This window comes from Cololabis saira, chromosome 7, assembly GCF_033807715.1.
Source record: "Cololabis saira isolate AMF1-May2022 chromosome 7, fColSai1.1, whole genome shotgun sequence".
Lineage (NCBI taxonomy): Eukaryota > Metazoa > Chordata > Actinopteri > Beloniformes > Belonidae > Cololabis > Cololabis saira.
In genome coordinates, this window is record NC_084593.1 from 36257633 (window position 1) to 36283712 (window position 26080).

Below are 26080 nucleotides of genomic sequence, written 5' to 3' on the forward strand. Positions count from 1 at the left end.
TCTGTAATCTCATTAAACGATTCCATGAATCTGGCACAATTTCAGTGCGTAAAGGGCAAGTGCCTAAACTGGACCCCTGTGATTTCTGATCCATCAGGCAGCGCTGCCTCAGCGGCCGTGAGTCACCGCCAGCTGATGGAATCACTTCCAAGTGGATTACACTGGTAAGCCTTTGTCAAACATTACTATATGAAGCAGTATTCACAAAAATAACACTGTGCCATAAAGTAGCCTTACGTTAATGTCGTCCAGAGGCAGCGTTGAGCTGCTGTGGTCAAAAAGAGGAATGTTCAAGATCTTTGTTGGAGGAGATGCGGGTCATGGCTACCGGATCAAAGATGAAAAGTACAGTCTCTAGTTACTGCTTACAAGTAGAAAAGCCAGCACCTGCGATGATATGTGATGGTATTACTGCTCATTTACACTTCTATCAAGGCAGCATTAATGCAGGAAAGTACAGTGAGATGTAAGAAGAACGAATGCTGCTTTCAAAGGACCTTTTCTGGAGATGTCCGTGCAGACTGCAGACTGCAAAACTAATTTCTGAACACATTATAAAGGCACGATTATGAACTGCGTAGGTACAAGATGGGCCTGTCTGCAGTTCTGATTATTCGAAAATGTTTTAAGATCTTTGGAATGAAAACTGTTTTTTTTTAAGATTAAGACGTTTTTGCAGGAAGAATAGACAAGGAAAATAGCCCCAACTTTTAGGGGGACGTGTGGCAGGCCTGAAATGCAGAAATCGATGCCCATTGACACGTAAAATAAAGGTGATAAGAAAGGAATTAAATACACTGGGTTTGTGCATAAATCTAAATCTAAGATTTACTCTATTTTGTTCTTGCTGGGGTTTTTTTCTTTGTTTTTTGCATAATGTCATCACTTTTTCTCATCTGGGCATGTTGCAGAAAAAGGGGAAATTGTGCAAGTGAGACTCAACAATAACAGAGACTTTGATAACTTTGCAGTCCTCCTTTCCTGACAGTGCAGCTCCAGCCAGTGATTTTATACTACATCTCGTGATGTTTGAGCATCTCATAAAGTACATAAGCTTTACCGTCTGTTGTCTTCTCTTTCAACTTTGCACATCCAGCAGTACAAACTTTATTTTCAACTGAAAGTCTAGTTCACGCTATCTATTCACTTAGCTTTGCAACTGTAACTTCATTATGCGTAACCAATAAGTCTAACTCTGCCATCTCCTCTGGGCTCTTAAAAAAGTAATTTTACACTGTTTAATCAGAGATGTGTAAAATTAGTCTTTTCACCGTTGATTCTGCTCTTCGCTCTCAGGTAAAGACAAACTAATTAATCTATAATCCATGAAAGGATATGTTTTATTGAGATGAGGTCTTACATCCCCTCTGCCAAAATCCAGCCAAGTGTTATCCAAAGAAGAAAGTGAAAAGTAGAGGTTCTAGAGAAATCTGAGCTGCCCCTTCTTTTCGTTTTTTTTGGTGATATTTTTTTGGGGGGGTTGAAAGTCAGAACTGACTTGAAAGTACTTCTGCTCGCCTGTACATCAATAAATCTGCCAGGCTGAGATGTTCCGATAGGACTCTTTTATCTTTTCTGGGACAGATTCGATACTCGGGCTTTGGGGCTTTTGTAACAATTCAATTCCAGTTGGCAGCGAAAGTGTTAACGCAAGATAGTTAGTGCCATCCAACAACTCACACTCCACCTCTTCTGCTCAGTCAAAAGCGGGAGCTTCAAGCCGGTTTTGCATAACTTCCTGTGCTGCCTTTTAGAACAGCACATACGAACTGGTTTCCTGTCTACAACAGCATTGTAATATGGAATGGTGCATAAATGTAAACACTTGCAGGTATTTTGGGCAGAATGGCTGTAAAGGAATCACAAAAACTCTCATACTGTCATACCTGAAAACAGACCTGGTTGTTATCGTCATTCGTCGTTTCCTGCAGTTGTGTTCATCTTACCGGTACAAATTATTTCCGGTGATTTCTGGTAGCTCATCTAACAAATCAGAGAAAGGGATCGTTATGCTGTAACACACTTAAAAGCACATTTTTCCTGATCTCTGTCCTCTCCGAGGAGCTTTCCAACTTCCCACGAGTACACATGGAGGTTCCTGATCAGTATTTACTGCCCCCTCGTCGTGCTCGGTGCTCGCCTGTTGTTTCTCCTCTCCCAACTTATCCCGAGTGGTTTTGGCAGACGGCCACCCTCTCGGCGTCTGTTTTCCTCCGAGGTTTCTTTTCTGTCAAACGCAAGTTTACTTCCCCACTGTTGCCAACTGCTTGCTCAGGGGGAGAAATAGTTGGATTTCTTTTAGCTCACTTGCCAGAATAAAACATTATCATTTTATCTTTCTCTCAAAGATGGAAACGTCAACGTTGGATGCAGCGTAGGCCATAAATACCCACACTCCTCTCAAGTTAGCCAAAGTTCATGCATGTAAAGCTTACTTAATCAGTTAATTGAAATTGTAATAGGCAAGCTTAATTCTAAATAGTATTAGTGTATAAGCTCAATTTAATAGTTAATAATGCATTTTTGAATTGAATTGAATTGAATTGAATTGAATTGAATTGAATTGATACAGACAAGTGCAATATTATTGAAATGAACAGCACTCATTAAGGTAGTTACAAATTAACTGACCCTTTCTAACAGCTGTGAAATGAGTCCCTGACACCCCTCCGGTTAACCTGCTCAAATCCAGACCAGGAATTTACGGCGGTGATTTCAGTCTTCTTACATGATTGTTTGGGAAATCATGCAGGTCTGTGACAATCTGAGGACATTAAAGCCACGACCATAAACAGTACAGATGGGAAATACATTAGATTGTGCTAATGTACATCCAATGGAAGCATAAACAAAACAACAGCTTCTAGCCTTTCTTAGAAATAAACATTTTATGGGAGCCCCGGGGAAAGATGACACAACAGGCGAGCGGAGACACACGTGTTTTGATTAGGTATACTAATTATCTTCAGTCCGTTAGCAAAGAAGAGTAAGCATTAAGTTAAATGGCCTGCTGCAAATTCTCTTTGTTTCAGCAGCATAAATAGCGAGACGACGGATCACATCTTCATCTCCTTTTTCATACTCTCCCCCCACCGACTCCCTCCTTTTTTTCTCTCGCCTTGAGAAGGACAAAATGAGTCGAGAACTTGTTCATTACAACGAAATCAGACGACATTAGATCGTTCTATCAGATTAGCCCGTCGTCAGACAAGATTTCTTCGACATGAAGACGACGATTCCGTTCACGCGCGCCCGGGTCTCTGCAGACCAATGAAAGGACTCTGCTGCAACACTTAAAGGATAATTATAGCATATATTGTCACAGTGGATGCCTTCTGACAAAACACAAACACGCCATATGCAGATTGGCCAATTTAACAGGCTGAGGATAAATCAACATTTAGTGTGCACCAACACTGGGGGAATATTTATCCTGCAGGACAAATGATGTGTGTGACAAAGCAGCCATATTGGGAGAAGTAAATAAGGCAGATTAACCGTTCTGGTGTTCTGGTGATGCTGTGTTCCCAGACATGTTCGAGGAGGACAGATGGAGGCAGTGAGACATGCAACCCTCATTGTTATCACAGACTGGGCAAAGCCGCATCAGATTTAATCAGATGAAAATAAACTCACTGCGAAGAGTGCTTGATTACTTATCGCGAAAAGGGCCTAAAATGAGAATTAACGTCATCTCAAACTGACAGTGGAGGGTGATCAGTTACCCTGAACGTCTCGCCTCTGAAAACAGGAAAAAAGATTTCATATGACTGCCTCTTTTTCTTTTTTTTTTCTTCTTATGTAATGTTTTCTCTCTGTGCCTTCGCTGCAATGTCCTTCGCTTTCCTTTTTTTTTCGTTTTTTTTTTTATTTTTTTATTTTCCAGGCAGACAAGACATTGTCCCCACTGAGTGTCAATCCTTTGGTAAGGTCTGACGCGCGGAATGAAAGGTCAGAAAGCAGGCTTTATATATTTCGTTTCAGGAGCAAGCAAAGCCACCCACACATAACACCGTGCACTGCATTATCAGTCCTCGTGAAAAGGCACAACGCCATCTCTCATCTAACCAGAGAAATGTCATCTCTTCCCTTTGAACCTTGCCTGTGGCTCGGGCCGTTTGTTTGTCATTTCTTTGGAATTATAAGGTTCATTGGCTGTCCCTTGTAAAGCAACATGTTCCTTGAGGGGTTATTGAACCTGAAAGAACGGAAAACGATTCACTGATGGCTTATTTACTTTCTTAGAAGTCGCAGTGTTGATTAGACAAGAAAGAAAGTACGATTAAAACATCATGATGGTTTAATGTGAGCCATATATTTCCCATTAGAAATCATGCGCACGCAGGCTTTCAAACTGGAACGGCATTTAGCTTCCAGCAAAGATCAGAGTGAGGCAGGGAGACACAGATCAGTGGAGGAGTCTCTCGGGAAAAGTCAGCCCTGCTAATCGTGACTTATGCATGTTTGTGCAGCTAAAATGTGCAGGTGCTGCTTTTACCGTGCAGCAGAGTTTTTTCAAAGAAAAAAGTATAATCAAACCAAGTTTAAGAGTTTATACATTTCTGGGGTTTGTTTTCAGTCTTGGAGGTTTCTTTTCTGTGTTAGTTTGGTAGAAACTGATTGTATTCGGGACGCAGGGCCTTTCTAAATGTCTTTCTACCGGCTACTAACAGAACCTCCTCTCATTTAGGCTCATCCTGGGAGGAGGTACAAAAGTTGTTTGGATTACTGTTACGTAAGGGCGAAGCCGCAGCTCAGTAATTGTTGGGGCTGGCTGGAGCGCTCACCCTAGCAGGAGGACTACAGGCCCAATCCGTGGCAGAACTAATGTTGAAGAAACTCGTGAAATGCCGTGAGCACGATGGATTACTAAAAGGCCCGAACCTCTTAATACTGAGCCGAAGTTGTTTATCAGACTAAAACTCACCAAACGGGGAAAAACTGGGTGCTCTGCTGGAAGTGGAAATAAAAACATGGATTCTACTGGACTACATTTGTTAAGAACAATTAGTCCGTTATGCTGATGCCTTTTTCTGAAGCTTTGAACTTGTTGCTTGCGCTGTGAAAACTGTTTACTTATTCAGGGTCAAAATAGAGGACAGAAGTTTATTAGATTACAAGATTTTATTTCAGCAAGTCGTGGAAATTATTTTTTTAAAAGATGTCTCTCTTTTCTTCTTTCTTTCTTTCTTCCTTTGTTAGCAGACTACTGTAACTGCTCGCTTTGTTATCACAGGTACAGCGCGTGCACATATTACAGGGTGTAATTCACGTGACTGGACTATAATTACAATCATTGTTACCGCACCTCTGTGTATATTCACATAGCAGACGGACACATCTAACTGAATCAATTTCCTTTGCAGATGATGGGTTTACCTTCTGTTATTGTGGATGTTGTCTGATTTCCATGATGTGGAAATATGGTTTTATTTCCTGGCTTATCTCGGCTGCCTCCACCTCATCTGTTCCTGGCTCTCTCAGCATCCCTTCCCCCGTTCCTCCCGCTCTCCGACTATCTCGCTGACATTACCACCACCAGCACAGAAATGATGGTAATTGGCCATTTTGAGTGTGGACAGCTGCTAACATGAAAGCAAAAATGGCTTCAGCTTGGAGTGCCTGGCTCTAACCTCTTCAACAGTTTTCAGCCTAACAACCCGAATGCCTCGTTTCTCTCGCGCACTCTACTCTCCTAAAATTATGCATTCAAATATGAATATGCATCCAGGTAACCTGGATAAACACATGCATGACAATTTAGCTTTTTCCACTGATTTTACCTCTTCACAACAGGCTTCCAGCCGGTCGCGTTGAATTTTGCTTGTTTTGTTTTTTTTGCATATTCAAACAAATTAAATATTCATTTTTTGGCAAATCTGTCATAGACATTTTGCCTTTCATGTCATTAAGTAAATTAATGCACAATGCCCATCCTCTGCATTTATAAAACCTTAGCATCAGTCTTCACAGGTTGGGTGTGAAAGCTTAGCGCCTAGGTAGGAGCGGGGGAAATGTGTTTTATTTCAACCTCAGGCAAAGAGCCCGGTGCTGAAATGTGAGCCGTAATCATGACATGTTTGTCCCAAACCATTATTTCCAGAGAAGATCACAACACTACCGACCACGCGTGCGGCCACAAACGGTAGGTTTTCACATTGTTTTGAGATGGCTCGAGCACAAAGTGGACAATTTGTCTAAAAGTTGAAAAGAAACCAAAGATGGAACTTTCAAAGACGAGGAGGAAAAAATGTTTTACAAAAAGTAAAGATTTAGCAAGAACTGGCTCAAAAAGAACAAGTTAAGATATGTATGCCCAGTAAATGTTTAAAAGGCCTAGTTTGTCTTTTATTTGAAGAAATATGATCATGTGAAATCACATTATCAGTGAGGATCAAACATTTAATTGTTCACATATGTCAAAACGGACAACAGTTTTTATGTACTTATTTTTCAGGATGACTTTTCCTCCTGTGCACAGATTAAAAAGCCTCTTATCTTGCCTCTCCAAGCCTTTAAGCAAGGACGATGTGCTTCACTGAATTATAAATGAGAAAGTTCCACTTGACTTGAAGTTTTTAATTTAAATGCTGCCATCAATGGGTGGTATCATTTAGTGATCCTTGGATTCTTTGGAATTTGCCAGCGAAAGCGAGAGATCATACCTTTTTTCATACCTCATACAGAACCTTTTTGCAAATGTGCAGCACAAATGAAATCATCTCACGGGGCTATAGTGGAAAATTGTGAAATCGAATGGGGGGAGGGGGTTCCACTCTTCTGCAGAGCATCCCGAGGATTGGTACCTTGTAATAGAAGCACATATGCTGCCAGGATTCTGGATTTATTCCGTGGATTTCCTGCACAAGTAACTACACCTTTGTGACAGAGTGAGGTGCCTTCCGCTGCAGGGCTCCTTAGTCATTAACCGTGGACCTAAAATCTGCTGCAGACCAGTGCTGAGGACAATCACAACCCTTTATCACGTCTGCTGGTGGTGTGTTATTGGACCTATCTTACAGTAACCGGTAATTCAGTGAAAGAGCAAAGTAAACCTTTGGGCTTGAGCAGTTAATTAAAATTCTCATGGCAAATTTGATCCGTTCCATTTCATCGTTCTAGATCAGTTTCTTCATTTTCACTTTACGAGTTTGATTCCCCTGAAAACTGGATTTGCCTGGGTGGTATTACTCCTGAAATAGATGATATTCTCCAATGCATTCTATATCTGATTTTTAATAATGAAGGATTGTGTTGCAATAAGCTTAACTTGCCAGCGACAGTTGTATCATTTGAAAGAGCTAGAGGGCCATCATGTGGATAAGTTCCTTCACTGCAGGAAGGTGTGCTTGAGTCGACGGCCAGAATGCATAAAATCAGCTTTTATAGGTAAAGTAGCAGAGAATTCCAATTAGATAAATCCATATCTGCAGAGGGGTTTTTTTGCACATTATGAAGTTAAAGCAATAATAATGTGCAGCTTTCCTCACTCACATTGTAGAAAAAATATCCTCAGTACAGTTTTCAGCTGTTTCCTCTAGATGTCTCCCTTCACCCAGTCCTATTTCTGCTTCTACATAGTTGCCAAGTCTTGGGACTTGACAGTAGTGATCTAAGTATGTACTACCTTAAGACAAATACATACAATTATATATGATAATTAAAGATTATGCATTGGACATGTACAGTGTAAGCTTAAAGGTAGATAAATAACTTATTTAACTTTTTTTTTGAGAACTTCTTTGGGATTATGGGAAAATTAGTAATTTGCATATACCATCAATAAGTCATGGCAACGCTCATGACGTGAACTGATTAAGTGAATAGTAGAGGGTTATGCAGGTGTGTACTGTCAGACCTGCACTAAGTAGAAACATTGATGTGCCATGAGTTAACCTTCCACCTAGAGATGAAACTAACCCCACAAAAATCATCATAAGAGATGTATCACCGTCATTCTTAGCACCAGTTTCATTGGATCTCAACCCTTTACTCATCTTTGCTGAGACCTTGTGACACACCGTCCTGGATGATCAGCAAAGTTTTATCTCCTTTTGTTGTTCCCAGTTAAATATCTGCCCTCTCCTGAGTGTAATCCCTCCCATTATCACACGGCCCCCGTCAGGGTTTTTCCAATCAGAAACTCTGCTTTCTTAAGAAGAGCATATGAGCATAAATGGTGTTGTGTGTGCCAGGCTCCTCTTCCGCCGCTGATACTGACCCACAAACACAGCCAAGTCAGGCTCAGCCCAGGGCATGCATGGAGGAAGACGGAGCCGATAAACAACCCCGGACATGATGAGCCGGGGTGCAAATCTGCCTCATCACACTTGACTTTTTTTTTAAACAACCCTTAAAAACACAATCTGGAATACTAAGAGGGGGATATAAAAACTGGTTCATGAATACCTGGGTTGTAAAAATGTGTCAGATCAAAGGGATTTTTGTTTCATGATGTTTGGTTATGCGCCGTGCTACTTATGATATGAATTCCTAAAAAATCTGCTGTTTCCTCTCTCGCTCTGAAACAGGAAGTAGAACTGTGGTCGTCTTCCGCTCGTCTTGTTTATTGGAACCCGCCTTCCTGTTTTCAGATTTGTCCTGATAAAGACTGAAATCCCCAAGCTGGAGGCTGCAGATGCTCACACACTCACACACTCACGGACAGGCACACTCCCTCCGTCCTGTCTGTTTGGTTCTGTCTCTCCTTCCCTCTCACTGACCCTCGTATGGCTGGTTGATAAGTCCTGTCTGGGGCATTCCCATCACCATCCACACAAAGACCTTTCTTTTTTCTTCTTGCTCTTGTTCTTTTCCACACATTCCAGCTGTCGTGTGAGCTGCCACACATGTGTGGATGAGTGTGTTAAAAAGGCCTAAACTGATTGATTAACCTGAGCTGATTGCAGTCGGGATCAAAGAGTCAGATGTCAAAATGTGAACAGTCAGAGTGGGTTCAAAAGTGTGTCTGTGAGTGTGTGTGTGTGTGTGTGTGTGTGTGTGTGTGTGTGTGTGTGTGTGTGTGTGTGTGTGTGGGTGTGGAGTGCAGTGCCATGTGCACCCAAGCCAGGAAAGTATGCAGGTCAGTGCAGAGGGAATGTCAGGAATGTCAGAGTAATTCAAACTCTGTTCTGCTACCAGAGGCAACAACTGCCTGGACGTGTTTTTTTTACACCAAAAGTGAGAGAAAACGTTAGTTTATATGCATAGGACTGTCCAGAGCACTTTAACTTGTCGGTATATAAGGAGCGCCAGCATGTTCCCGATAGCTCATCAGCATCACCCCGTTCGTCTCCTTAAACTCAGTGATCCTCCCCATCGGAGGACTTCCACCTCAGCCTCCGCGCTGCCAGACACCTGCACTGACCTCCCAGCTGCTCTCACGTGGGTCCCAGCCCTCGCAACCCGTTCCCAGGCTCTAGTAAGCTTTTCATTTGATATCACAACATATCTGCCCCCCCCTCGCCTGCCCTCCTACCTCCCTCCCTCCCTGTCTGGCTTTTTCACGGCAGCCTGTTTTCACTCAGCAGCTTTGACAAAGACTGGTGAAATAATTACAGCTGGGGCTAAACTCAGCGAGTGTTTGTCTCCAGTAATCTCCACCAAACCCATGAGTGTGTGGACCATGTCATAGGAAGAGGAGGAAGAGGTCGATTGTTCTGAAATCGAGGGGCCGATGACATCATTTTGAGGAGCTGTTGTTTGGAGTGTTCAACCCTCGGCGTAAATACGGCGACAAAAGTCAATGCAAAACATATTTCAAGTCACAAGTGCATTCGTGGAGAGATCCTATACATATATTTTTAATCTGTCGCCCTCCATTCTTCCCTAATTTTCTTTCATCGTCAGACAAACACAACCTGGATGAGAGTTTTCTTTCTGTGCTAAAGATAAAAGGTTAGATTTGTGCCCGTACGAGGCAAACCTGAGCAGAAGAATTCAGCCTATTTGCGCCAGGATGTCTTTTGTGATGGTCAGGGGACAGCAGGAAGCAACGCACGGTTCTGAGGAAGTGAGCGCACAAAGGAGGGGGTCGAAAGAAGTGAGGGAACGGGGGGCAAATGAGAGGAGCAACTTCTAGTGAAGGTAAAACCATGAGAACAACAATGACATCAAGAGTAAGATATGTCCGAATAAAATCCCGTCACCTCTGCATATGCTGACTTGTAATGAAGACGATCCACCACAGGAGAAGTGATGAATATGAACTGGCTGTAATTTATAGTGACAGTTGTTGATCGGTCTATCGGGGAAGATAGATGACCGATCTACAGAAACCCACACCGTCAAGCACACCCAGAGCCAGGCAGCAGAGAGCAGCTCCACGGGCAGGCAAGGGAAGCATGGATGCACAGAGATATTTACATACAGTCGGACAGACTTCCTGGCATTGTCAGCCTGAGAGCGTTGATGTCAGATCCACTCTTTCCTGTGCAAGAGGGAGAACGCCATGCAATGACAATGGGCCCAAAACAGGACAAAGAGGAAATGTTTAAATTTAGGCCCCTTCTTCCACCATCTCCTCTTTCACGGCTACGGCAGCTCTGGAGCTGTTTAGTTTTGTGAATTCTTTCAGTTTCCCCCCCTGAGCTCCCTCTCCCCATTGTGTCCTTTCAATAGAAGGATTTTCACATTCAGAGCAAATCTCAAAGGAGTATCAGCTGGGGAGACCGGAGTTCAGTCAATCACTTGTTTTCACTGACGTTCCTTTGGAAATCATAAGTGCTTCACATGAAGGGATAGAAAAGAGCTTGAAGTGGCCCACAACATAAATATATGCTACATCCATGATTTCAATGAAGTGAGGAAGATTTCTTTAAAAAAAAAAAAAAAAAAAAAGTTATAGTATAGTATAGTGTATAGTATAGGTAATATTAGTTTTCAGTTGGATTCAAATAAAAACATTTTAAGCGTAAAGGGGTGTGTCAGTGTGTGTGTGTGTGTCTGAGCTAGAGAGAGAGAGAGAGAGAGAGAGAGAGAGAGAGAGAGAGAGAGAGAGAGAGAGAGAGAGAGAGAGAGAGAGAGAGAGAGAGAGAGAGAGAGAGAGAGAGAGCTTTATCACAAATCATCAGTCGTCTGCAAACAGGGCAAGAGTTCACCGCTGCGTCGAAAAGTTTCCTCAGACTCGCGAAAGCCGACTCTGAAAGTGTACAGGCGTCAATTCCGAACACATGTGATTTCTCCTCCGCGGTTGTTGGTTTTTTTGTAGTGTTTTCTCCCCTCGCGGAGACGCTGGTGTGACTGGAGCTTACAGGAGTTTACAGGAGTGTACAGGAGCCGATGCGCCTTTAACGCTTCCTGCCGGTGAGTCCACTGCTTTCACGCAGAACTTCTCTTAGGGGAAAAACAAACTCCCTTTTTATTTCCTTCTCGGGTTTGACTCAATACTTTCTGAACTTTTCTGATTCTGAACATTCCCACTCGACCGGACGTTTGAATTCGCTGTCATTTCTGAAGAAGCGGTAAATACCTGACTTTTTAAAGTCACTTTGGCTCGAGATACTAATCAAACTGCGCTGTCATAATATCTTTCGCCCAAACTAACATTTCTGTTTGAGACTTTTAAAAGATTTGAGCAACAAAAGTCCCAGGTTATAGACAGGAAGCGAGTTTCTAGAGACAGCAACAGGCAGACAACAAATGCATCTTATTCATGTTTCTATTGTTTATAACTAGTTGGCATATGTTTTATTACAATAATTTTAGCTATAATCACAATAATAAACTAAATACTAAGTTTATGTAAAATTTACCACGCATTTTATATTATTATTATATATATATATATAATTATAATTATTGTATTATTATTATATATAATAATATATATATTATTATATATAATAATAATTATTATTATATATAATTATATATAATAATAATTATTTTATATATATATATATATATATATATATATATATATATATATATATATATATATATATATATATATATATATATATGTGTGTGTGTACACTTACATTTTTGACTCCGTTATTGAGTGAATTATGCATTTTAGGTGCAGATTCCAAAAGGGAGAAAAGGTTTAAGAGTGACTCCCTCCTCTCTCACTTGGACATAGGCTATAAACTCTTACTAATGTGTTTTTTCTTTAAATACATTGTCAAGAATGCTGTAGACAATGTCAGCCAGATGTCTGGAGCCCACAAACATCATCAAAAGAATGGGTTTCCTCTTTAGTGACGCTTTGCCAGGCCCTTCCTGCGTCCCTCTGCAGCTGCTGTTTGTTTAAGGATCTTTTTTGCTCTTAGTTTTGTCTGCAGCAAGTTGACATGCAGTTGCATTCCTCTGCTTTCATGTCAGAAACTCCTGGAGGTTTTTTGCTGCATTTCATGGGTAGTCCAACCATAAAGTCAGTTGTACAGGATATGTATGTTTGTATACAGTAGAACTACTGCGTAGTTACGCGGGCCGCCTTTGCTGCATCATCAGTCACGTTAGGGATCAACTTTTCCTTGCAGGTATGATTTTCTTTCACTGCACTTCCTCCACTTGTGTTACAGCTGGTGTTTGTTTCTTTCCTTCCTCCTGATTGATCTCAGTTTTATCAGTCCAAACTGGTTTGGCTTTTTCTTTATTCATTCATTTATGGATCTAATCTGACTTTTATAATCATGTTGGGTATTAATAGTTTGTGCTTTTTGGTGAAACTCGTGTATTTGATCTTGTGAAGTTTTCCTTTCATGGTGGACTTGGATGACGTTGTCACCGCCTCTGGAGGAGTAATTTCCTTCTTTCTCAACTTTCTCAACTTCTTTACCATGGAAAGGGTCATGTAGTCACGCATCACTGCTTGTTCCTGAGGACATGCAGATGTTTACATCCAGAAGTCACCAACGGGGATTATTTCCTCTGAATATTCCAAAGTATTGATGCAACAACCTTTAATCTTCTGGTTAGCTCTGGTGGTTTTGTTTTGCTTCTATATCCTTTTGTTTTGCTTCTATATCCTAAGGATGGTGTGTGCCACTTACACTGGGACCTCCTTGGACTGTATATCTGGTATTTTCCAAGAGCAGATAACTGCAACCAACTCTATTCTTTTATCCGCGCAAATGAAAGTAAAGTATTTAAAAAAAATAGCCTTTATAAAACAGTCCTTCTCGAAATCCAAATTAAAGCTGTGATTTTGCAGTTTAAGCACAAATTTCAGTGTGACTTGAATATGATTTCCTGAAAAGCTCAAAAGAGACAACTGGGCCGGTGCCAAATCATATTCAAGCCTAACTGCATGTGATTAGAGACTTTGCAGTTTTTAGAGACACCTCTGTGAATTGTCTTCTGTAAAGGGATCCAGGAAAAAAGCAGAAAAATTCAATCAGCCTGTTAAAAAGGCTGCATAAGTGATATGCATCTCTGGTTCTGATCTGGCGCAACAACAACGATGCGTGCTGGGGGGCTCCGCTTACACAAGATGCCTCCGTACATTTACAGGGATTACCAAACAAGAGCAATTAGCATGCGCCAGCCTCGCACTCTTTGAGCGTCTTTCTCTTCAGAAGGAGCTTATCTGAGCTGTGTGGTGATGTCACAGCTGGAACAAGTCTGAAATAACCAGACGTCTCTGTGGTGAGTGTTTCCATGACAACACAGCCTCCCAGTTTAAATGGTGGAAGGGGACTGTGTCTCAAATAATTACTTTGGATAATTTGTACCAAATATGGGGAGGGGAGGGGGGGCAGACTTGAGGTACAAAAGTCCTCGTCTGAGGATCAAAGACGGAGATATCTCAGGCTATCACTGTGTTTGAATACTCAAGTAGTACATTTGACCTCCGCTGCAGATACAACACAGCTGATAGATTGAGTTTGCTCACTGTTACTCCTTAAATTTAATCTGTTTGGCATTCGTGACACTTATTTACAGTCATTCTGAGTAAGTTATGACAGAATAAGCGTTGTGTGGAATGGCTGCATTGTCAGTTTGATGTCACAATCCTTAATGGTGATGTGTTTTTGCTCCTCCAGGTGTTTGAGAAAGAGAACGGGGCTAAACATGATGTCCACTGGAAGTGATAGCTGACACTGTATAATGAGAGAGGATGGAACAGACAGACAGCCCTGCCTCAGAGAGCAACAACCCTAATGGGTTTGTCAACCGAGTGTTTAATGTGTCTCTGGATGTGGAGAATGAGACCAGCAGTGTTTATATTCAGGAGACTGGGCCAGGTCCTGTGGAGGAGCAGGGAGAGATTCAGGCTGCCTCTTCTCAGACGCCTGTCAAGGATAGACAGGAGGTCAACCGGAGGCCCCGTGCCACAGGGGGCATCTGGAAGATCTTGAACAGAAAAAGAGCTGTCTCCGAGCTGGAGAGGAGACCCCACTCCATGATTTTGCCTGGGGAGACCTCTATTCCTAAACTCTCATTTGCTGACAAAGTTCGCTCTTTCAAGAAGCTAAAGTCCCCCGCTGTGTTCAGAGGGAAGACGGGGAAGCTGTCCACTGCTAAGTTCACCAGCTCCTTTGTGGATGAGGACTCTTTCTGCCCTGACATTGGCACTCCTCAGCAGATCAGCAGGGGTACATTTAGGCACAGAGGCAAGAGGCACTCGTACGCCGGCTACACAGCGGAGTTTGACTGCTCGTTTGAAGACATGGACCTCTCATCTCAGTTGGAAGGCCATCAGCCCACTGTAATGGGAGAAGCCGTGACCCAGAACGGTTGTAAACCCACTGAAAGAGTTTCTTACACGAAAAGAAGCAATAACGTTTCAGCCAACTGCAACAAAACCACTGCAGGCTGCGAGGAGCCTGGTGTTAAGTGTAGCCCAAGGATCCATCCCGGTGGAGGGAGGAGAACCAAGGATGTGTGGAGTTACCTGAGAAGGATTTCCCTCTTGGGGAAGACCAATCCTGTTTACTCGGAGAGGAGTTTTGACTCGGAGCTTCACTCACTGGACAAAACCATGGACTCGGACTATGGTTCTGTGGACTTTGAGAACGTCAAAGACATTCAGCCGCCGCCCCCGAAACACTCGGACACTAAGGGTCACTTTGGCGGCCTGTTCAAGTTTTTCAACAGCGTGGCAGAATCGGCCAGAAAGTGGCGAACAACGTCACGCTCCTTCTCTCCTCCCGAGGGAGAGAGGACCCACGTGAACTCTCCTCGGGCCGCACAGCGCACAGTGGACGGCAGTCACAGCGTATCACTGACACTCCATAATGAAGGACCTTCGAAACCGCAGTCTACCCCGCCATCGCCACAGACCGCTAATTCCTCACACTCCAGTACCTTGGACAGTGTGACGCCGGCACCTGTGACGGGTGGACGGTCCCCCCCAGTGGTCCTGAAAGCCTTCAGGGCCTGCCCGGGAGGCCAAGCTGCCAACGGCCTCACGACTAGTGACGTGGCAGTCCAACCCGCAGACAGAGAACCAGACCACAGGTCCACAGCCATTGTGGAGAATCACATTCCTCATCCGAATCCAAACACTGAGGCTAAAGTAGAAGCAGGGGTCAAACGGGATCAATCGAACTGTCTCTGTCAAGAGGAAAAGGTAGAGGGACAGACAGGAAATGAGCAGGATTCCAGGGATGCTCAGCTTGACTCCTGCCACTTACAGGAATTGAACATCCAATCACAAGAAGGTGATAAAGAGAGCACGAGCAATAGTGTACCAGCATCAGACTCCACCGAGGAAATATTTAAGGTATGTGACTTTTACAGGAAATGAACTACATTATTTTCCAGCTTATTTAGTTTAATAATGATGATTTATTGCTAAGCTTGTTAGAACATAGCATATTTATGTGTATTATGCTGCATATTTATGGTGTAACCAAATTCCATTGCAGGCTTTTCACACATCATTAACATTACCAGAGGCATGTGTCATGTAATTACACCCCAAATGCTTTAAATGTCATTTATGTAACAGCTTTAACCATGGTCATCCTTTGGCTTCTTAAAAATCATCAACAGCAAGCAGGAATGTAAATGGTAACAGAGCTCTTATTCATTTCTTCGTGAAATAGCCGTAGGTTTGGCACCAAAGCGCCCGATTCGAAGGACACGGTCCGGGCGCCAACTCGCGCCGCTGTGTTTTTGCCCCATCTGTTGGAGAAAAGATGAAATAATAAATGCAGAAAGTTTGTCCTTTCCTGCTCGGCCAGCCTTTTGCAGCCTGCAAGGAAACCCTACATTTCCCACAGAGCTGGCCCGCGTGTGAGTGTGGCAGCCCCGGAGGCCTGTGTCATCAGCGCTTCATGACAGCAGCTTTCCCTTCCCACTCCACTGAAAGAATTAGTCATCTCCCTTCCAGTCATACCAGCGAGTCAGGACACGTTAGCCCCAGCTCTTCATGACTAAATGAGATATGACATCTCAATACTCAGCACACTTTCATAGGGGCGTATTATGCAAAGGCAAGAGCTTTAGTTGTATTTGTTTTGGGAAGGGTGCTAATCTTGACTCCCACAATGATTAAGCAGGGTTGTGCGTTTACATCTGTCTTCAGAGGGGCTGAGGAATGGGGGGGGGGATTAGGGTCGAGGATATAAATGACAAGACACATGACCCTTTTTATTTTACAGGAGAGATTCAAACAAACTACACTTTACGTACCTTATGAGGCATAAAAATGGGACTAAATTGGGGGACTAAACCATTTTTTGATATTTAATCTACCTCTCACTTAAAAAAATAGAAATGTAATTTGCTTTATTAATGACTCTGTCTCGAAACAGTGAAGCCTCTTATTAATTATTTAAAAGCCTTTTAACATTAAATTGAGATTTGAACATCTAATCTAAATCTAAATCCCATTTGAGATGTATCCATTCATTTACTGTAAAGCTCTTTTAAACCGGCAGTGAAGCTTTCGGTTCGTTTTCAGCTTTGAGGATAACTGCATGTCCACTAAATCACCGAAGAGCTTGTTGATACCAAGTTTTGACTGCCAACATAAATAATGTCCCCATGTGGTTCTAACAGGAAATCATGAACGCACCCTCAAATAAAACTTGAACCTGACATGAGCGCAATCCGCTCAGTTCACATAGTTGCAGATTAAAACGTCATTCTATGATCTATGTGCCTCTGTTTTTGGTTTTCCTTTAGCTACTTCGTTGGATTAATGAAGTTCTACAGGCATGTTTTTATTTTTTTTTTATCTAGTGTTGGCTTTGATTTGAGGGAAATTCTTTTTGGGAAACTTGTAAACAATCTTTGAATGAGTGATGTAGCATCACAGGATGTGAAACGAGACAACATAGAAGTTTTGTTTTTGTCTGTTTTTTAAGGAAAGCTATGGAATTACTACGGGTCTCATTGATAGTCCTCCACCGTAGTCATGTTTAAGTAAATAAATCCACCTATCTCTCGTAGTAGTGTAACTACCAGCAGTTGTGGATCATGGTTACCCGCTCATGCATCCGGGGTGTGAATTCCTGGGCCGATAGAATCTTTTACCGAGAAATTTGAGGTACATTTTGTAAAAATCTGCAGAGAAATTCTTCTCAATCCCCAAAACGAGAAATGCATTGCTGCACTTTTGTCCGGGCCAAACTGCTGAGTATCTTTGCCAATCCCAGCTGTGTGAGCAGATTGCCAGCCAGTCAGGCTGCAGCGCGAGACAGCTGGGTCCAGCCGTGCCCCACTCTAGCACAGAGAAGACCTCTGTACCTCGCAGGCGGTTGCGCCCTCGTCCTCGCCCGGCCTCAGCAATACTGGACCAGCGGAGGCCCAATCCAGATCGAGAGCTCTTCTCCCACTATAGTGAAGTGGGCTCGCTGCCCCGCCGGAGATGCAGGCCCGCTTCCACCACGCAGCACTCTCTGGGGCTGGGACGGACGGCTGCACGCCCCAGGCCTTGCTCTGTCATAGAGAGCAGCGTTGCTAGAGAGAAGCACTCCATGGAGCTGTACCACAGAGTAAGATGCTGAATAACACAAGCCTTCATGCATAAACCCACATCCAAATATACAAATATTGACTTAACAATAAGCAAACAAGCTGCCCTATGAATATCAGTGTTTTCAAAAGCAGGACACATGTAAATATATCTTGTATTGGTGTTAAAATGGGTGAAAGCAGGACGGCCAAGTCTAAATTGTAGGCTCCAGCAACTCGCTGATAAATATAGTCCAAGCTCTTAATGAATCAAACACACACTCCAGACTTTGAAGGGCAGCCTGGTGCTAACCATTATAATACCACTCACTGTTAGCTGCAACAATGCCCGCATGCTCTGCCTCATTTATAGACTCTTACACCTCTGGATGCTGTTTTTCCTTTAGTTCACTTTCCTCTCTTTTTAGTCTCCCTCCATCTCTCCCTTTCCTTTTATTGTGGCGTTTCTTTCTCTCTCCCTCAAACTTCAGTCTTTCTCTGTGGCCAATTTTCTGCCTCATCGCTCCCATAAGCTTTACCTCTCATTGCCCTAACTCAGAGTCAGTTCATTTTAACCTGAGAGAACACCTGGTTGGCATGATGTATAGTGTCTCTTATGGTTCGCTGTGGGGCATGTACACTGACCGGTGCGCCACAATAAACTTGCTGGATGTGAAATACTGCAAAAAAAGGGGACGAGGCAGTAAAAAAGTTTAGTTTTTTTGTTGTTTTTGTTTAAATGTGAAGGGCAGGAGAGTTTGTGCATTCAGCCTTTGTGTATGTAAGGGTGTAGTAGCCTTGTGCAGGATATAGAAGACGTCCTAACTGCTCAGTACCCTCTAGGCTTTGTCTCGCCCCCCGGGTGTGTCACCGCTAGAGCCCCCGCACAGGGCATCTCTGCAGCGGTGTCGCTCCCTGCCACTCCCCCCCAGCACTCTCACTGCCTTGGCACTGCTCCTGCCTCAGACAGGTATTATCTCATATCCTTATTTTGTATTTTTTGCATGAATATGTCTAATGCATGCTGATGGATGTTTGTTAAGTTGTTCATCGGGTTTGCGTATGTACATGTGTCCATCCAGCAGATATGGGTCAGTCGTCATCGTCGGTGCGTTTGCGATCCGGAGGTGCCGGTAGCTGCAGGAGGAGGAGGCTGTTGAGACCTGGATCAGAACCACTGCAAGTCAACATAGTGAGTCACACACACACCTTAAACACACATGCATTTAAAGCAGCACAAAGGAACTTTGGGGATTTCTGGATCTTTGGGTCCCCCTATAGGCATGGGTTTAGTTGCCCTCAGGCAACTAAACTACGCCTCATTTTCGGTCTCTTGTTCGGTCAATCTATAATTTTCTCTCCCATAATACCTTTCTTGAGTCACTCGGCTCTACCAAGATGTCCATTGTCGCTCTGTGAGCTGGCTTTATTGTTGTTGGCTTGTGACATAGTGCTGTAAAACAATATGCAGCTTTGGCTGGTTAGTGCCGATAGCAGGGGATGGAAGATCGCTGCAGCTCCACCATGCTTCCTAAAAGTAAGCAAATCGTCCTTCAAATAAAATTTTGAATGATATTTTAAGATGGCCCTGCAATAGAGTGGCGACCTGTCCTGGGTGAACCCCTGCCTCTCGCCTGAAATTAGCTGGGATGGGCTCCAGCAGACACCCGAGACTCTGCAAAGGATAAAGCGGGTATAGAAAATGGATGGATGAATGGATATTTTAAGATGGACAAAAGTCCTTTGGACTGCTTTAGGTACATCTAGGTACATGTGGCCGCTGCATGTATTCATAACAAACAACATGACCACTATGTAACAGTAACGTTGATTGTATATGAACCCATGGCACGTTTCAATAGTTCATCAGTAAAAGAGTACTCGTCATCGTATAGAAACTGATACTAACAAAGCATCAGTATTCATTTCCAGATGTAATAAAACACTGAGTAAAATGTGGTGCTGTGGATACTATATATTTACACGTGCTGCACAGATGCAACATCTGGGCCATGGCTCAACCTGGGTTGGACATCGCATATTTCCCATTCGTCTTTTAATCTGACAAATGCACGCGAAGACTAATTGACTGACCTTCACAGCAGAAGGAGGAGTGACGTTAATTAATGTCAGTACTGTGTCCGGCATGCTCCGAGAGGTAACGGCAAGATTGTGTTCCTTTGAGTTGTGTCAAATTAGTTGCAGAGCAATGTAGTAATGCGATGAAGAAAAGCAAAGCCGAGTGTTTCAGAGCTGGGGCTTTGATGTGCAGCTGGCCTCAGGTTGACTCCTGCGGAGGGAGACGCACCGCGTTCCTCCCAATCCCTGACAGATGAGGGGGTACTTCTGGGGGCGTGTCCATCTACAGCGCTTTAGTGCAAAGAACCCATCCTGTTTGTGCCTTTTTTTTATTATAGTTTGCTGTTTTTCAGCAGATAGACATAATCTTGTCTGCAGATGCAGTTTCTATTTACAGTCACTGAGGCTTGTACACAATATATGAAGTAGTACAAGCAGCCCGTTGTCATAGCAGTGATGCTGTCTGCTCATCTGGATCATGAGTCCGTGCCGTAGCTTTCATTGCTGGCATGTGTCTGAACTGGAATTCCTGAAATTGTGTCCTTGAGGTAATAAGACTTCTTGCATTTTGGCACTCATTATAACTTCTTTTTCTTTGCTGATCTAAATAGTATTTGTGAACCCCTGCACGTTGTTGCTATGACACTCTGGCTGGCTCCCGTTCAGCTTCTTGCTTCTATCTTTAGGCAGCCTTTTTAAGCATGAGCTAAATAGAGAAAGTGTGTGGGTGAAAGAGAGAAAAAGGGGTGGGCAGAGGAGGGAAGGGAGATGCTCCCTTTGTCATCTTGCCTCCCCTGGGTAGGGAACATGGACACGTAAGGCTGGAGATAGCTTTTGTGCATCTGAATGGTGAGGGAAGTCATATTTTTGAGCTGGCTCAAATGGCAGGATTCACATGAGATAAAGACAGACACTGGAAAGATACTGATACGCAGTGGCACGGCCATACTGCTAGATAATGTGGCTGTAGTACAAGTAAAAGGTGGGAAACTCTGTCTCATAAGGCGGTCACGGTTGAATCTGCTGTTTCTGATACAGTGTAGTGCACGTTGCAGTCTTCCTGGTATAATGACAACTGGAGCCCGGAGCCCGCAGGCAGAGAGAAAGCATTCTCACTGCAGTGGATTAACTGCTAATGCTGACGCCTCTTTTCTCCCTTTCATTTAAATGGATTTCTCCCCGAGTTACTCTCCTCTGCACCCCCTTTCTTCTCCTCTCCTCTCTTCTCTCCATCCCTGTCCTGCACTAGACTCTTCTCTCCTCCCTTTGCGTCTCATCTCCTCTTGTTTTCTCCTCCGCCCTGCGCCGCGCTACAACTCAAAGCAGCCGCGGCAGCGGCAGTTTTAATTCCCACGCAGATGAGAGGACAGCTTCCTGTGTGCTGCAAAGGCTGTGCCCAAAGCGCTGCTGTCAACATGTCAGGAAAGGGGGTGGTCTTAATAAGGACTTCATTCAGATTAAGAGTTTCAGCAGAAATCTCACACGATTACGTTAAGGCAAGCCTAATCATATTATGCAGGGGTGTATATTTATTATGAATGCATGAGTCAGCAGGCGGTGGCTTCTTAGCAGGGAACAAGACAGTGATTAAAAAATAGAGTTGAGGAGCTCCTGCAACTCTACACACACGTGAAGCAATAATATTGATATGTTAGTTTGAGACCGATATATATCTTATGTTGCATTCAGGATCCATCTGTCAGGACGTATGAGTCATGGCGTCGACATCTTCATTTTTAGTGAGGATTGAATAGCGCCGGCCTGTGATATCTTTGTTAAACAGTGTTTATTTTACTGCAACCATGGGAATAGGTCTTCCTCAAAATAGCCGCATATGCGCGCACAGTTTGCACTCTGAACTGCAGGCGACCCAGAATCCTTCATCAGCGCTCGCTCGGCATTGTTCACCTGCCGCCGTGCCGGCAGCTCGTGCTGCTGTAGAGTACGTAGCGGGCTCCGATGAAACAGTGGTTCCTCCGACTAAATGTGAGCAGTTGGTCGTGTCAGAGTCTCCCTAGGCTGTTTCTTAAAAAGAGTGGGTTTCTCTCTGTCAGCTGCGTGTGTGTTGTCGGTGTTGGTGTGTATGTGACCATGTGACTCCCTGCTTACATTTATGCTGAGTGTGTTAGGGAGGAAGAGACAGGCTCAGGGCCTGCTCTTATATAACTGCAGAGAAGGATTCCTCTGCTCCATACAAAAGCCGTTTTTCACTTTTCAGATGGCTGGCTGTTCCCTGGAACTGGAGGAGCTGTACCCACTAGTGGATCCTGTTTTACAGCGTCTCCTCCTTCTATACCGTGCATGTACGGACTTGTGCCTGTGCAGCTCCTATCTTGTCAGGGCATGGATATCTCCCATTCCATCATTCAGCCAAACTATGCTCTGCACGTGTAAGACAATGAGGCTGTTATGTGGACGGCCACAGTAATGTTACACACATTTCTGCCATGAGGCCATTGAACACCTAAAGATTTGTGCAGCTTGGTATCAAACACCATTGTTCACTTTTATATGTCAATTAGACTGGTTATCATTACAGTTAAACACCATATTGAGACAAAGTGTCCATTGAGACAAAATGAAAATATGGATCAGATACCGGCACGTGTAATCCTCATCAATTCATGTTATCACGTTATGGCCTTTTGTAATCTGTTTTTATTGAAGGAACAGATGAGTTTATATTTAACTGTCTGGTTGAGCCAAGAAATAAAAAATAGAAAATTATATTTTGGTTACTTGCAGCAATTTGAGCTGAATAGAAGTGATTGTGTTCAATCAGCATTCGTCTCATATTCATCGTTAGCTCCCGAACCAAACTGAGTCAGAATCGCTTAGTGGCAGACTTTGGCAGTTATCGGATCGTGATGAAACTTGTGATTTCCACCTCTGCCAAGTGTCTTTGTTTCATAAAGTTATTGCTCCTTAGTTGCCCTGCGGAGGGGAAATCACGTGGCTCAAGTGTTGCGAGGCACACCTAGGTTACTTGTGATCATAGACGGTAATTGATCTATTTGACATGACAGTTAAAATTCTGTCTCTAGGAAGGAGCTGATGCATCATATGCATAACTTTTCTTTATATTTGCACAATTTTTCCATTGAAGTAGCTCAAGTAGTCGCTTCAATGTTCATAGATAGCCTTACGCACAGAGGTGTCAAGTAACGAAGTACAAATACTTCGTTACCTTACTTAAGTAGAAATTTTGGTTATCTATACTTCACTGGAGTAATTATTTTTCAGACGACTTTTTACTTTTACTCCTTACATTTTCACGCAATTATCTGTACTTTTTACTCCTTACATTTTAAAAACAGCCTCGTTACTCTATTTCATTTTAGCCTTTAAAAAAAAACTATCCAGTTAAATTGCTCCATCCGGATAGAGTGAATTTGGTTGTGGTTGTTTCAGATGTTCTTGTCCAGTTTTGTTCTTACATCCGTTCCCTCAGATTCCTGCAACTAAACTTGGATGTTCATTCCAATAAAGGTTAGGATAAATGATAACATGCCTCTGAAGTTTGACTTTTTGCACCATTACAATACTTATAGGACACTAGTCATCATATCTGCTGCTCTCTGAAACACATGTTAATGCTCAATAGTACACATATATGGTTCTTTAATATATTTGCATTATACTAAGATGCATTCATTTTCAATGGCTTTTGTCCTTACAGGCTTTTTTCCCCTTACATTACTTTTACTTTTATACTTTAAGTAGTTTTGAAACCAGTAGTTTTATACTTTTACTTGAGTAAAAAACTTGAGTTGATACTTCAACTTCTACAGGAGTATTTTTAAACTCCAGTATCTATACTTCTACCTGAGTAATGAATGTGAATACTTTTGACACCTCTGCTTACGCAGTGTGTACTGTCATATACACTGTATGCATCCAATGCCCTGCCATTTTCAACATATGCTACAACAAAAACAACATATTTATTATATATAACCATGATACTATATTTTCATTCTATTTGAGACAGTTGATGATGTTAACTACTCCTTTATGCCCATGTGATCTGGATAAATAAACAGTCTCGTCCCTGGTCGCGTCTTCCTGCACTAAAGTAATGAGACAGAACTGATTCTGCTACAGTTTTTGAGAGTTAGAATATATCCTGCAGGCCTTTGTGAGCAGTGGGCTGCATTTTTCTGGCAGCTGCCACTTCTTGTGTACATTATTTAGCTTTAACTTTCACCTTGTGACCTCTCTATTACACCACATGCGGCATCAGAGAAAATCCTCCACCGCATCCACGTATTATGCAACCACCTTGGTCTTTGTACTTCTTGAACTTTCACCCTCTCTATGCTTCTCTGTTTCTTCTCTGACCTAAGAGCTTGTCATCTCATGGCTTTCTCCCCTTTTCAGATTGGTTTGTTTTCCCCCACTGATTTCTGTGTGTGTGTGTGTGTGTGTGTGTGTGTGTGTGTGTGTGTGTGTGTGTGTGTGTGTGTGAGAATGTGTGTTCCCTCACCTTGCCCACCCCCCCCCTCATCCATCCATCCATCCCTTCCTCCAGGCTTGTGAAAACACCTGAATCCTGCAGCCTGTTGTGTGTGCGAGTGTCTGTGTCCATCCATGCCTGCGGGCAGCCATATATTTCAGCTTGAGGGGGATATATTAGTAAAAATGACTATCAGAAAGACCCTATGAAGCCTTTAATGGCAGGAATTGACCCATCAACAGAGTGAAAAATGAAGAAAAAAGCAGAATACCAGACAGATTTTCTCTCAAGTAGAGTTTTGCTGCAGAGTTTTGGCCGATACTCTGCTTTGTTTGTGGTTTAGAAGCAGTGAGGGTGCAAAACAATAACATAAAATCATTACGGACGGGTGGAGTTTTACTGCAGTGGCACATCTATTCTACAGCATCAACTGTAGTGGACATGAAAGTGGACGAGAGCACGCGACTGCATTCCTCATTCCCATGCTATCCTCTCTCAGATGATCTAAATACCCCAGCCTTGCAAAATGCCTCACAAATGTGCTTTTAACATCTAAATATAGTTTGTTTTACTCCTGAGGAGACACTGTACAAAGCCCCTGACAAACCCTGCCTGTAGACGCAGTCAGAAGCTGCAGGAAGAAGAGGAATAGGAACCAGTCTCGCTCGTTGTTCTGGGCTGCAGGTGGCAGACAGTTTTCTGATGAATAGTGGCACTTGTGAGCACGCCGGCGACACCCGCAACCGGCATAGCAGAAGTAGTAAAGCAGATGCTGATTTAGGCAAACACCCAACCACTAGTATAGGCCAATTAAGAGCATCTCTCATGCCACAACCGAGGTCTTAAACAACCAGTCTGGGAGCTTTATTCTAGGACTTGCTGGCATTGATTCTGTAGGAAAGAAAGATAAATAAAACAGTCAACTGTGGGTTTTTTTTAGTAGTGTGCTTTAATGCTGACTTTTTGTTGGATCTTTGTGAAGCCTGTATGTGGGGAGCTTATTTTTAGTTTAAATAGTTTTCTCCGCTACGGAAAATTAAACAGAGAAGTTCATACGGGTGTTTGACGAGGCTGATTCTCAGATAAGCTCACCTTCTTCGTCTCCTGGAAGCCGCCCCGGTTTTCTACAAATGAACCGTGTCATCCACCCTAACGCCGAGCCTGCACATTCACACACACACATTCACACTTCAGAACTTCATCCGGCATCGGAACCCTTTTCCTTTCATAGAAAATACGCTCCACCTCCGGCTCACATACCTGTGTCCGGGGAGGAAGATGTCCCATAGCGACAGCCTGTAACAGACTTTAGCTTTTATTGTTACAAGGATGCTGGAGGTGTGTGATGATGGAGACATCCATGGTGCTGAACTGGAGAGCAGCGTGAACTTTGACGGTCTAAAACCTTTTGAGTGCGTTTTCCTTGACACTGACTCAGCGCCAAGGTCACCAAGCTCATCATTACCGCTGCCCATATCTATGATCCACGTGTTCAGTGGTCTAGACGGGATTCCACACCTCGGCATCTCTTTTCATACGTGGGCATCCACATCAGAAAAAGTGAGACTTGATTTCCTGCCGAAGCATTTTTCTATGCTGAGTGTGAAAAAACTCAGACGTAGCGCCAGCAGACCATTTCATCTGTTGAGGAAATTGTTGTGACTTCCCATTTGACATTTTTCCAACTCTGCAGTC

At 43.2% G+C, this 26080-nt stretch overlaps 1 protein-coding gene across 6 annotated transcripts in view; it reads left to right on the top strand.

Moving 5' to 3' along the window:
- Positions 1–11090: 11090 nt before the first annotated feature.
- LOC133447213 (spermatogenesis-associated protein 13-like) overlaps positions 11091–26080 on the top strand; it is a 48374-nt gene continuing 33384 nt past the window's right edge. For 4 of the 6 annotated variants that reach the window (XM_061725765.1, XM_061725768.1, XM_061725769.1 and 1 more), the window contains exons 1-5: positions 11091–11304; positions 13989–15670; positions 17553–17891; positions 18694–18820; positions 18933–19042. In XM_061725765.1, the coding sequence (XP_061581749.1) occupies positions 14063–15670; positions 17553–17891; positions 18694–18820; positions 18933–19042 (2184 nt within the window). In that variant the 5' untranslated portion in view covers positions 11091–11304; positions 13989–14062. The remainder of the gene's footprint in view (positions 11305–13988; positions 15671–17552; positions 17892–18693; positions 18821–18932; positions 19043–26080) is intronic. The other 2 variants (XM_061725766.1, XM_061725770.1) reach the window with 2 other exon arrangements.